This window comes from Trematomus bernacchii, unplaced genomic scaffold (genome assembly GCF_902827165.1).
Source record: "Trematomus bernacchii unplaced genomic scaffold, fTreBer1.1, whole genome shotgun sequence".
Lineage (NCBI taxonomy): Eukaryota > Metazoa > Chordata > Actinopteri > Perciformes > Nototheniidae > Trematomus > Trematomus bernacchii.
This window is the reverse complement of record NW_022988050.1, coordinates 9,471,902-9,485,607: the sequence shown is the minus strand read 5'-3', so window position 1 is coordinate 9,485,607 and position 13,706 is coordinate 9,471,902. Positions and strand designations below refer to the sequence as shown.

Sequence of the window (13,706 nt, the reverse complement as noted above, 5' to 3'; positions counted from 1 at the left end):
TGTGATTCAGCAATAGACAAAGTGTTTTCCATAAGTGGCGAGGCAGCAACATGTGTGCTTCGTGTGACACAGGATGCAACTGAGAGAACACAAGTCCCCATTCATAAACGACATGTTTGTGCGTGCCTCACATAAATGAGCCATGTGACCACATTAAAAACAATTAATGAGCTTTTTCTGGTCTTTGGTGTTTTGCTTTTCTCATTAGGGTAAAGCAAGTCAATCTGCTAGGTTAACATTGTGGTTGTGGTTGCACCATCTACTCTGACCTCATGCGCTTTTGTAGTGGTATAACAGTATCACTCCACTTCTTCTTAAAAGTCATTATTTTTTGCAACCGCAAGTGCTGCCTCGATGGGAAACAAAAACATAGGACTTTTTAAGCCTTAAGACAAACAACCAATGCAATGCAGGTTGCTTACATCACGTATCTGGTTTCTCTGGGCTTTCTCTCTTTCTTAGTCATCCTTTTTAGCTGTTGTGGTGTGACCCAAATGTAGCCATCCAGTTACCATACAGTATACAAATCTAATGTATTCCAGAAACACACAACATCAAAACATGTCAGGTATACTTCTTGTACTTGAGACACTGCACTATATCATTATTTAAATTGTTACCGAACACACCTGTGTGTCTAACTATACACAGCATCATTATCTTGAAACTTTATCAAAGATTAGTGTTGCACTTCTGTCCTCCTAATTCCCCATCATCTTATCCATTGTCGGGGTGGTATTCATCACCCAGTCTCTGTAATTGGGATCCTGTGGAGTCATCCATCAGGCAGACATTGTACTGAGATGACACTTTATTGATTTCACGGGGCATGCCTTGGCTTAACCACATCAATCTTGCGGTGACAGTAACTGCGATAATTGCGTGCCACTGCTACTAATGGCTATTGTGTTTGACCATCTAGGTGCCCAATTAACAACCCCGGGAAGCCACACAGGTGTAAAGAATCATAATGAGGCTGTCATGATAAGTTGAAACAGCGATACAAAAATATAAGAAGCTTTCATTTTTCCATTTTCAACACAGTTGGCTTTCTTGACAGAAGCCAAAGACCACCTTTTTTGTGTTTCTACCTTGTCGTGTTGGACGTAGCTTGAGGGGCCGCATGTTAGCTTTCTACCGAACGTGACAGCTTATTAAGTCAAAACCATCTGCCTTGATATTTTTTGCTCTTTCCCCCCCCTTTCCTCCCCCCTGCCTGAGCAGAAATCATTGGCTGGCATGCGCTAACAGCTCTGTTCATGACATGCTTGGTGAAGACTGGGAGTTGCATTGAGCTCAGGGTAAGCAGGGGGAATTCTGCTTCCCTGCTCTACTTGGCACTGGCCTGCAACACTGCCTGATGTCAGACAGATCACAGCCAGGAAGACTGGCCCTCTTCCCTTGCGCCTGGAAAAAGAATGTTACTAACACTGAGACAAGTCATTTTTTTTCGCTTGGGGGGGGGGTTTGCACCATTGTAGGTTTTCATGCACATGATCCCACTTTTTCCACACAGAGCTGGTTTCTTGCAACTTGCCACATAAAAGGAAAGCGACATTATTACTACCACATTGCCTCACGGGTCTCTACGCTGAAATGTAATGTACTAATTGGAGCTCCTAGATTAGGTTTTACGAGAAACGTCTTTCTTTGATGCTGATTTTGTCTGCTCTAAATGTTTATATTTACATCTGTTCTAAATAAGTTTCCGTTACAGCGCAGGGCTTACAAGTGCTAGAGAGCGCCTTGCTCTACAGAGGCCTAATGCTTAGTTTCTCATTTATCATAGTTAGATTTGCCCAGAAGTCCCTGATTAGGTCGTCTGAGTTTAACGAGACATATCCAAACCTAGACTGGGAAATCGCTGCACATTGATACAGCTTAGATTCCAACAGTGATAACAAAGGCTGGTGTCTGTCAGAGCAAGTCAATTAGGATATTCACTTTATCTTAAAGGTCCCCTATTATACTGTTTTTCATCAATATATTATAGGTCTCAGATATATACAAAACATGTCTCTGTAGTGTTTGGCTCGAAATAAAACTGATCGTGCATTGTAGCATCCCATAATCCCCTCTGTTTCAGCCCTGTTTCAAAAGTGCTGATTCTCTGTCTGTTACTTTAGATGAAAATAAGGAGCCACTCCCCACGCCCCTCTGAGAGATATATATATATTTTTTTTTAAATGGTGCTCTAGGAGGAGATTCAGGTGATAAGGTGGAGGTGTTACCTTGGTTGGTGATTGGCTAATGGTTACACAAGCCAAAAAAACGTTATGACATCATAAAGTGGCCAAAATCTGATCAGCTCATTTTCAGACAGGTTTTTATATAAATGGATCAGGACAAAAAGTGAGCAAATATTTTTTCCTGAAACTTTCAGAATCTCTTTCCACAGAGGGGGCACATGTTTATGTATAAAAAAACATGAAAAAGTGGATTTTGCATAATAGGTGACCTTTAAAGGAAGTGATTTTCTTTATAAAATACTTCAAATGATTGTCACAGAACGTTTAAACACTATCCTTCACACTATCTTTCTATGCTCAATTATTCTTTTAGCCTGGTTGGATACTTCATGTGGAGAAACGGGGGAGTCGTGCAGAGCTTGAAGTTGAAAACCCATTTGTGACTACTGACTGAAAAATTTGTTTTTTTATAATCCGCCAAATAAAACTGATCCAGCATGAGTAAGGAAACAAAGTATTCCTCTTAATAACATTTGTATTTCTCTTCTTTAACTGATGTTTAAAAATGTATTTGTTTATTCCTCAAGATTTGTTCACCAGTGAAAGCTCTTGATATGGATGTCTGAATCCTTCGTTGTCACATCACAAGTTTTAATTCACACACAAAAAAGACTGGATGTGCAATTATGTCATCAATAGAAACTCATTGCACATTTGCATATAAAAGCTCTTCATATGCTGTCATGGACCTTTTTGTATAGGTCGTACACAGCACTCACCTACACATAAGACCTCCTGTTTGCCTTTGATTGATTAGGCACCAACTCTAATTCATCAAGCCTGTTGCAATTAATATATCTCACACACCGCAACATTTGCTTTACTCGCGTAGAAGCAGAGCAAACACTTGCAATTAAGACCACATGTGGGGAAAATGATGGAATGTGTTAAGAAAACACCAATGAGATAAGTTTCCTGGGGTTGGCTTGGTTGTATTTTCTGAATTAGAACGTTCACAACAGGCATTGTGTTTGCAGAGCTTTGACATTTTAAAATATATTCCATTTAGATAAGACACTGTGCAATTCCCGGTGTTATTTCCCTTTACAAAGACAGACAGAAGAGGCTGACAATGTTGAACAGATACAACAGAAACATTTGATTAACAGAAGTGGCATTTAGTAGCTGGCATTCAGGATTAGCTTGAAGTGTATTCATTGTCTTTCTGTCTGCATTTGTCCAATCTACTGACGGGCAAATCCGACACTTTCTTCAAATCAACATATTTTCTTTCAAAAATATATTTCTGCTTTTTTAGCCAGGAAACGGCAAGACATAAACACAACATATATACAGTATTGTACCCGTCGTACAAATGCGGAAGAGTTAACAGATATATCTCTGTCAGAGCTTTAAGACCATGGGTGTCCCTCGGCTGTAACAGCGGGAATGTTGTATCTTCTTGTTGATTCTTGGTGTCCCTACCTGATGCTAACGTCCTGTCAGTCAGACAGAGCCCTGCTGTAGGCTTGTCCCATGTGTAATGCATTTTAAATGGAGGGCAAGACCCCCCTATCCCCTCCCTTCTTCCATGCCTCATTAACATCCAGCTGATTGATAAACATTGAGCCGCTGCTGTCACTCGGACGGCTGGTTTGTGGAATTAGAACGAAGCATGATGTATTGGTTCATCGCCCCAATGGGATGAGATGAACCTACAGGTGTTGTCCGCTGGGTTACATGCATTAGAATGTTTTCTGTACATTTGTTTCAACCCTTGTCTCAATTATGTAAATGGTACCTCTGTACTGTGCTGTATTGCATGTGTGTAGTGCAGATTGCAACTCTAATGTGTGTAGTTTATCATGTTCTAGCCTATTCAGGGATCAGTTTGTCTCAAAGCAATAGCCAGGTGCCCATATAACATTGGATTAGCTTTTCCCTTCTGTTCATACTAAACAATAAACATTTATCCTTAAACCACTTCCAAGGTAATTGATGGTGGAAATACTTTAGTCATTACGCACAGGGGTTAACTGCTGTTGCCAGGAAACTGTCGAATGTTGGCACACATTACAACCCGTGCTGTGAAACTACTCGCCATGTGAGTTAGCAGCCAAGGAATGCTGGCTCTAAGTTAACCTTAGTTAAGTTCAGCTAGGCTGAGGTTACCAACCAAAGAATGGTAGTGGGATACCTCTCATTAAGTACCACTGGCCTCACATTTAGATCAGTCATCTGCATGACACCACTGGCCACTCAGTTCTATTTCTGAGATGTCAGTGATGGCCAAGCCTACAGGAAATTGGAGAACGTGCAAGTAACAATGAAGAAAGGGACTATAAGTCATCTTCATCTACCATTGCTAACAGTGCAAGACTACCTCATTCAGTTGGACTAAGGTGAAGTTTCTTGGTTCCATGTGTCCGCAACATGTTTTCATGTTTCATTCCCAGACTCTCCCAGAGTGTTACAGGCCAGCAGTGAAGCAAACACAATCACCACACTGGATTGTCCTTTGTGGGCAGATGTTGAGGTTGACTGTCCAACTGAGAGTGCAGACCTAATTAAGACTGAAGAAACACATCATTTTATTTGGCGCTCTCTTCTCTTTGGCCTCGCTTTGATCCAATGATTATTACCAGCTCTTTGGCTCTGCTCTAGAGGGCGGGGAAGTATTGTATCTCATGCCGACAGCTCCCAAACAAAATAACCCCCCTCCCCAGGTTGTTACAGCTGACACTCCCAGCTGGGTTGTCAGCGGTGAGGTCAGTAAGAGAATCCAGCTGCATGCTGAGGTTTGTTCCTCTGCTGTGGATTAGCACCAGCCAACCATCTGCTGGTGTCCTGTAGTTTATTACTGTACATGCACTCGCTGTATGTACAATACATGGACACTCATCCTGACTTATACAAATCATGAACACAAATACACATGCTAATGCTGCAATAATCAGCCCAGGAGGGGGTCCAAGCCTTTTCTTGGTAACAACTGTAGGTGAAAAAAAGGGCAGCCATCATTGTAGATGGGCTGTAACTGTACAGATTTTTCATTGTCGTTGAGGTGACATTTCAGCGCAGTTTGGCGGTTATGTGGTATACCAAAATCAATCTTTTGAGTGTCAATGATAAATGACCTAAAAAGTCTTGAAAGCTCTTCAGGATCTCTGAAAGGTTTGTAGTTTGCTGCTCTTGAGGACACCAGATGTAGTGATATAAATCAGTATTAATACATTCTGTTCGTGAAATGCAATGTCAGATAGTTGTAAATGCATTTCCTTTTGGGACAAAATATTGAAAGGTTAATTATTGACCGTAGAAACAGCAGCTTGACAAATAAATGATATATACAATGTCCAACTTATTTGTTTTATCAGTGCAATTAATAACAACTAAACCTTCTCAGTGACAACTTAGCAACTCCCTTATGATGGTCATTAGATGTGATTTATAGCTTGTAATCAACAAGTAAGTGGGACCTTATCTCAAGATGTTTTTATAAAAAAAATACAAATGTTTTCTTCTTGCAGAATGAAAATGCCATTAGAAGGAATTAGCACATATGTCATAATGGCCTATTTTCCAAGAATTTGTTTTCCAAAGATCAGGACGACCACAGTTCAAAGTTGGTTAGAATACTGATGCCATTTTGTATCTCTTGGTAGCATTTATTCTTTTACCATTCCTCCTTGCAATTTTAAAGACTTTACAAATGGCTTTAAGCGCCATATATCTTCATATACAGAAGACATGCTTTTAACATCATGTTAAGACTACTGGGAGCCTTTGCTTCACAGTAAAAACCTTGCTAGTGGAAAGCTTTAATTGTGAAGTAGAGATAACAAAATTGAGTTTGCTTTGATGAAGACAAATGAGAAGGCAGTAGGTATCACATTAGCAAGGTATTGCTGTAATCTTTCTTGGCCTACATGGTAGTGACCCGTGAACAGGAAGAAAGAGAGAGCCGTGCGAAGGTTTGCCCGCAGCAGAGTTTCGTTGTGTTGATTTATTGAGCTTTCTAGATATAAACTGTAATGGATCGCTTGGTAACCTCAGAGAGTCACTTCGTAGTCTTATTGATTCCCGACTGTAACTAAAAATGACTCCTTCACTGCTTTCCTGTCAACATAATCTCCTCCTTCTCGCTTTCATCAGATAACTCTATTATGTCCACCTGCTCATTGTTTGCCATTGTCTGTAATGTGTGAGCTAATAACTGTTCTACCATATCACATGAAATGAGTTATGGATTGATATTGGATGCTTCTTTATGGTGCTTGCATATGATGTGAAAGTAAACAGAAAATGTAACGGCAGCCTTTAAAAAAAAAATCTAATTTGTTTTCTTGTAGCCTACAGGTGCTTCAATTCAATCTATACTAAAGCAGGGTTACATTTTAAATCACATCAAACTGTTTACTTTTCATGCAAGTCCGGCCTAAGACATTGTGATTGATTTTTCAGGATAAAGCCCCAGAGGGTCATTTCTGTTTGTTTTCTTTGTTTATTCTTTCTAGGGGGCTGTTTTCAAGTAACTATACAGAAACCCATTACCTAGAAGACGGCATTGCAGTCACCGGCTCGGACAACTTCACGGTATGTTAAGAACCTTTTATTTTCTGTTTCTTTATTGAAGCTGACACTTCTCTTCATTACCCACCCAGCAGCTCCTATGGATATCGGGCTGCTGTGGACCCGTACTTCCTGTCGGGTTCTGCTCCATTGTGCTTTCGTTAAGGTCAGCAAGGAAGTAATAAACCATTGATATCGCAGTTAGACCCACTTTTAAACCGCCAGGAATTGGGTCGTCTTGCGTTTATTCGAAGTATATTCATATTTGATGGAATAAAAGGCGAACAGAGGTCAGAGAGCCAACTCCGATTTATAATGGATGGACTTCAAACCATCTCAAAAAATGCTTTGTAACGCAGCTCTGCACGGATATATTGAACTAGTGAACATCTAAGTGCACTTCAGAAGTCACACTTACTATAAAATATTCATCACCCATCATTGCGTCATAAGACTCGTGCTTGTAAAACTGAGATAAGAGAATAAAATAGTTTTCAGGGTGCAACGTCAGATTTTCTAATGTATAATTTTCAAATATATTCTCTTTTGAGCAGTTTATGAGATAATTAATTATATATTTTACTTAATTTATATCCTGTTTCTCCAACCATACAAGAGCTTTGGTCTTAATTTCCTGTGATTTGCTTGGAATAAATATAGCTCATCTGTTCGGCTTTCAAATACAATGGGTCTTTGAAAACATATTTCATGCATCCATAAATGTTCCATACATTTCCCAGGTTAGAGAACAGCGAGACTATTAGGAAACTATGTGTAGAGCACTCTGTAATGAATGAGAATATTTGGCAGCACCATGTGGAACACTTTCTACGCCTCAAAGCTTCCGCCTGCTTGCCTGATTTCAGTGATTTGATCATCTGCTGTTTGGAAAGCAATTAAACGTCAATTTTTTGTTCAGATCTCTAGAAAGCATATTAATAGACATCCTGCGAGGTCTGTGTACAAAATGCCTGGCCTACTTATGCTGAAAATTCACAAAAGAGGAGATTAATATAATTCAATAATAGCCAGCCCACACAGTGAAAGGAACAATTATTTCCTCTTGAGACTGCAATGAGACCAGAGCTGTCGCCATCAGTGGCTTGGCTCTGTCACTCATCAGAATTACCGCGTTTCCAAAGGACAAAGACAAAGGAGTTGAGGCGGGTCAACTTTAGGAGACACTGAGAGGCAATAGCTGGCACATGGCATCAATGAGCGGTTGGATGGACTAATTGGTGTAGGGCTTCATTATCAAGATAGATTCATCACTAAGTCCTTCGAATATTTGGTGTTAGGGAAAAATGTTATCACCATGTCCAATAGAGTGGTGCAGGAACGAGTCCTAAAACCCGGAAGTGATGACACAAATTTAAGAGACGGATCACGTTTTGTTCTACGACATTAAATACATCAGCAGTGACCCCACTGGAGATTTTTGAAGAGTTTACGTGTCTGAAAAACGATGGTTGTTAACAAGTGGCTGAATAGGACTACAGAAGTTGTCGAGGACGTTGTACGCCAAACTCGTCATTACGGCGATTAGATTTATGATTCGAAAATGATAAAAGTAGGGTAGACGTGGATATTATCCGGCTGAACAAAACGTGCATTTATCAAACAGGTTCGTGTTCCACAGATTAGATTTTTTACAATATTCCAAAATCCTATGGAGAAATCCCATTGCTTTTTTGTCGAGGGAACCCATGCGCAGCTTACTTCCGGGTCGCCCTAACAAAAATACGTCATCACTGCACCACTCTATAGCCCAAGATTTTGCCTTTTATATTGATTGTTTTTTTTCGTGGATAAACAGCCCAAACTATCCAAATGATGAAGTAACGATGTAAAACAAAGGAAAGCAGCATATCCTCAAGTGTCATTTATGCCTCGTTTGCATCAATTCATTTCCTAGCCATAATCTTCTGAGCACCTGTTCTGCATTTGATGGATGGGTGGATTAAAACAGAATGGACGCACCGAAGGCTAGGCTGCCAGTATCTACCCTACTGAGTGTCTTGGGAACTAACAGACATCCTTTGACCTTCGTCCTTCCTCTCATTCCTCTCTCATGACCACAGCTTGGGAGGGTCTTTTTAACTGGAAACGGCCAGATCTTTTTGAGGCTGATCCAAAGTTAATTTATTTGTCCTGCCTGCAGGGAGGAGACTGATATAGTGATCTGGGCAAGTATCTGGAGGGTTCAGTTGTGTGTCAAAGGTAAGGTACTGTTGGGATTGACTTCAGCGTGAGTCAGCCCTCCCTCGGTTCCTGTTTTCGTCCTCTCCCTTTCTCACTAAAGTCCACACACAATGCAATAAACGAGTGCTGTAACAAACACCACTGGGGATATGAATCACTAGCATGGTTCTTAGAGCGTTAACTTAGAATAATAAATGCAGTATGATAAACCATGTGATGTTCACACCCGTACCTTGCCTCCTACAATAATCTGGGTATTAGTTATTAATCTTTCTTATTCCAGATATGAAGGCGTAAGCACTTTCCTTTCTCATTTATTTCTGCTGAAACAAAAAGTCTATTCATATCTTTCATATCGATGCATCACTGTCATGATCTCATCAAAGAAACATGAGGTGGTAGCATTAACTTGGCGCACTAAATCCAGCCCTGCTCCTCCTTGCTACACTAAAATGTCATATTTCATGTATTGGGCTGTCCTTTCTTTGCCTTTTTTACCTTGCTGTAATGGATGATTCTCTTTCAGTGCACCTCCAGGTAAATATATGGAAAGTGGCCAAACAGACAAAGCTCTCAAGGCTTTGGGTCTGTTTATTCAACGTCCTCTAAATAAGATATTGTCCTTTGGGCGGTAGGTTTTTGTTTTGACAGCTAAATCCATTTTTCAACCTGTCCCTAAAAAAATCATGTTTATATGACAATTAAGTGTATAGCCAAATATGTTTGAAGAAATGTTAGTGCTGCATGGATTATTTAGTGATATAAAGTCTTTCCAGTCCAATTGGCTTTTATTTGTAGTATTTTGACACAGTTAGTTGTGCAACAAAATGTATGTTTAAGTTCTTTGAATATGTTCTGTCATTCTCCAAAGTTCTCAAAGCAGTATTAATGTTTCTTTTTTCTTGTAAAAACACCATTGACATATTATCACTGTATAAAGTTGTTAATGCAAATGCACAATCTTAACAAAGAAGGTATCCAGCAGACATTAAGCAACATTAGCATTCCTTTGGGTTCATGTTTCTGGCAATCCAAAGTGTTTAGGTCCAGGAAATCAATCTCTGGACTGTGAAGTGTGTGGCTTTCTTAAAGATTCAGCTTCAATAAAGGCACTATCAATGCTGTTTATAGTGAGAACACTTTCATTGGATTATTTTGGTCTAATTGTAGAATCACTGTGAAAAAGTGCTGTAATGCAAAAATAGGAAAGGATCCCCTTTAAAACCAGAAACTCATTTAGACTCTGAACATGTGAAACAAGCAGTTTCTCGAGGTTAGCCACCTTGCATTGGGCCGGACATTTAAATTTACTGCCGGCACTCCTATATTTAGAGGGGTGTAAAACTCATTTCCTTGTTTTCCAGAACAGGGTGGCAGTAGGGTTGGTTAGACCTCACCTGAGCGAGGCCTTGTAACTGAAGGCTGTTTCACTCTAAACCAGACACTTCCTCCCCACCCTCTCACTGCCAGGCCTGGTTCAATAAACATGGGCTTTCTTCACTTTCGTTACTCTCCCTTCTGCAGCTTGACAGGTGGTCCTTGAAAGCTGGTACCTGGGAATGCAGCCGTATGCAAAGATTGTGCTGGGAAATATGATACGCTGCACAGATTTCAACCATCATCAGCCTGTTGGAGAGTGAATAGTTGCTTTCTAGCAAACAAAAGAGTCAATCTGGTCATATTTCACGGTGATCAGGGGGTACAGCTGTGACATGTTTCGTGCCACACTGGTGTCCCATCCCTTTGTCCTGAGTTTTAAATACTGAAAAACGTTTTGGTCTGTGCTCCTTCAGGCAAACTGCTACTACCCACGGTGAGGTGGAGGGACATGGCAACTCGGACGTCAGTCTCAGTACCTGTACTGGTATAAAGTAAGTCTGTCAGACATTTATTCATTTTGTCACGGAAAAAACAATGGTCTAGTGCAGGGGTCGGCAACAGGCGGACCGCGGTCCGGATCCGGACCCAGACGCCGACCTATACGGACCCGGACCTATAATCAATACATTAATAGGGGATTTCAATTTTGACGGGGCGATTCTATTTTAACCGCCGCCGACAGGGGGCGAAAGAGACGAGGTGAGCGATACAGGGAGAGAAACACAGAAGAAGAGATGAGAGAGCGGCAAGAGAGAATCGGAGAGGAAAGTGAGTGAAGTGAATAATTAGCGATACAGGAAGAGAAGCGGAGAGGAGAGTGAACAGGCGTGTTAGAGGCAGACAGGGAGAGACAAATAATTACACATGGCGCTCTCCAAGAAGAGGAAAGTGGACAGTGAGAACAGAGCTTGTAATCCTGAGTGGACGGACTCATTCATGTTCATCCTCCCCACTGGGAGCACAGAGCCAGTGTGTCTCATTTGTTCAGAGACCGTGGCGCACATTAAAAGTGCCAAAACGCCACTATGAGACAAAACACAAAGTGTTTGACCAAACATTCCCTCTCAAGTCAGAACGGAGGTCACAAAAAATAAGCAGTCTCAGAGCCCAATATGATCAGTCGACCAGGATCAAAATTAAAAACTAAATATCGTTCCAGGGCAGGCTAACCGAGGCTAACCATGAGCACCTGCATGTGTATGAGTACTCCAAAGTACTCCGGTGTGAACGCGCACCATTTCAGCCCAGATTTACAAACTCCTGGCAGGACAAGCTCGAGCTCAAAACTGGACCTCGTTGAATTTTAGTTGAATACCCCTGGTCTAGTGCCTTTGTGATAAACTACAGAAGTAGTCAGACAGCCCATATACTTGCCATTGTTGCATTAGTTCTTTCGGTACAAAAATACATTATTAACGCCATCTCTGGTACTTATTTTACATATATCTCCAAATTAAGTCTCCAAATTGTTGTTTACAACCTCTCACAACAATTATTTTCATCAGCACAATGACATCAAAACCATTCAAATTGTCACCAAAGCTATGAAAATCTAATCCAGGGTCGTAATAAACCGAAATTATGCCTTTAGTCGGACTCAAGGCCAAGTCATAAGTCTCAAGTGTACAACTCTGAGAAATGGCGTGTCAGCAGAACTCAGTAAATAATTAATTTTGCTACATTAATACATTGAGATGTCAGTCTTTATATACTGTTGAAAAGCAGTAAAGTTGACATATTGTAAGGCTTTAGACAAGTGAGGAATTTTTGCGTTGGAAACACTCTGTTTGCAGATGTCAAATCATATCATTGGACACCATCAGGAATGTTATCAGAAACCAGCCAAACTTCTACACCCTCCGCGGATGATTCGACTGATTGTAAAGCCCTCGCTTTGTTTTCAATATTTATTTCAGTTTTTCTATAACCTGTGAGCACAATAATATATGCACATAACTGTTTTTGACAGAGCTACACATTGCCCGGCTCACAGAGACAAATTGTTTTTGGTTTAAAGTTGGCAATGCTGAGGCTTCTTTTTTGGGAGGGGGTTAGTGTGAGTTCATTGGATTGTGAATATTGAAGGTCCGTGAGAATCTCAGAGTTTATCCAGATTCTCTGCATGAGGATGTCACTTTAAATTAGAAAGGCCACGGTTAAACCATGAGAAAAATTAAGGAGGAGGAAACAATGGGATTCTAAGATATACAACTCTATATATAATACTGCAGTCACCACATTGATGTAGCATCTGTAGTTTGTCACACCAAGTACTTTTCCCACAATAGTTCATGAGAACTTTAGTTCATGAGAACTCTTTTAGTTCTGATGAACTAAAGCAGATCGCGTTCACACCAAAATGAGTTCCTGGGGGTGGATTAGGCAAATGAGCCGCTGACGTCACTTCTTCTTCTTCTTCTGCTTTGGGTTTACTGGCAGGCCGCAAACAACTTCACGGCGAGTACAGTAGGTGGCGGTATGCACCTTAAAGTTGCAATCCGCCAAAAAACCGAGAGAAAAAGAAGAAGAAAAAACCTCCCCGTGCCCACTTGCTGTAAATGAGGCGTCTGTTTACCTTCCGACCTCAGACATGAGCTTCGTCTGAGTTATTTAAGCAAACACAAATACAGATCGTCGACCAGTCAAATGCAATAGCAATGCTGATTCGGAAGCGAAGGCGGTTAAGAAGGATTGACAAAAGGATTGGACTGCGACATGCACGCGCTACGCTACGTGTGAAATGAATAAACTGTGCCAGGTGTGTCGTATGCACACTAAATAGGCTCAGCAGCTAACACACCTTTATTATATATCCTCCTGAGAACAACTGCATCCGTCTGCCATGAACCCTACAGAAACCTACGTGTTAGTTTTGGCCCATAGTGGCCTCCATTTGTGTCGTGTAAAATGGGGGAAATCAAAAGTTAGCAAATCCCCATGTCATGTTCATAAAAACATTTAGTTTTAGGTCAAATAATTATTACACTGCTCTGAAACTCACTACACTAACTCCTAAGATGTTCCCTTACTATAATTAATTAAAAATATTGAACTCACAACACTGGTAATAACTTAACCATTTCTCTTTCTATAAATAAATAGTGCTTGTGTTGGACGCCATTTTGAAATACAATGAAATTATCTTTTGAAAGCCACAATAATAAAGCTTCGCCAGTTTATAACCGATGAAACCTGATGGTATCAGAATAATCACTTACATGTGATGTATCATGCTACACAGGTCACTGTAAAGATGAAGTGTCAGAGGAGAAATAAGCAAGCTTAGTTACATGAAATGTAATGAAAAATGTAAGATACAGGCTCCGTTTAATCGCCATGTACGTTACTTTTTTTTCAGCTAGA

At 40.6% G+C, this 13,706-nt stretch overlaps 1 protein-coding gene across 1 annotated transcript in view; it reads left to right on the top strand.

The window, feature by feature from the left end:
• The window catches only part of LOC117473970 (disintegrin and metalloproteinase domain-containing protein 12-like), a 76,932-nt gene that overhangs the window by 30,491 nt on the left and 32,735 nt on the right, over positions 1 to 13,706 (top strand). Inside the window, 3 exon segments of the mRNA XM_034119948.1 lie at positions 6,707 to 6,785; positions 10,757 to 10,771; positions 10,773 to 10,834. Of these exon segments, the coding sequence (XP_033975839.1) occupies positions 6,707 to 6,785; positions 10,757 to 10,771; positions 10,773 to 10,834 (156 nt within the window).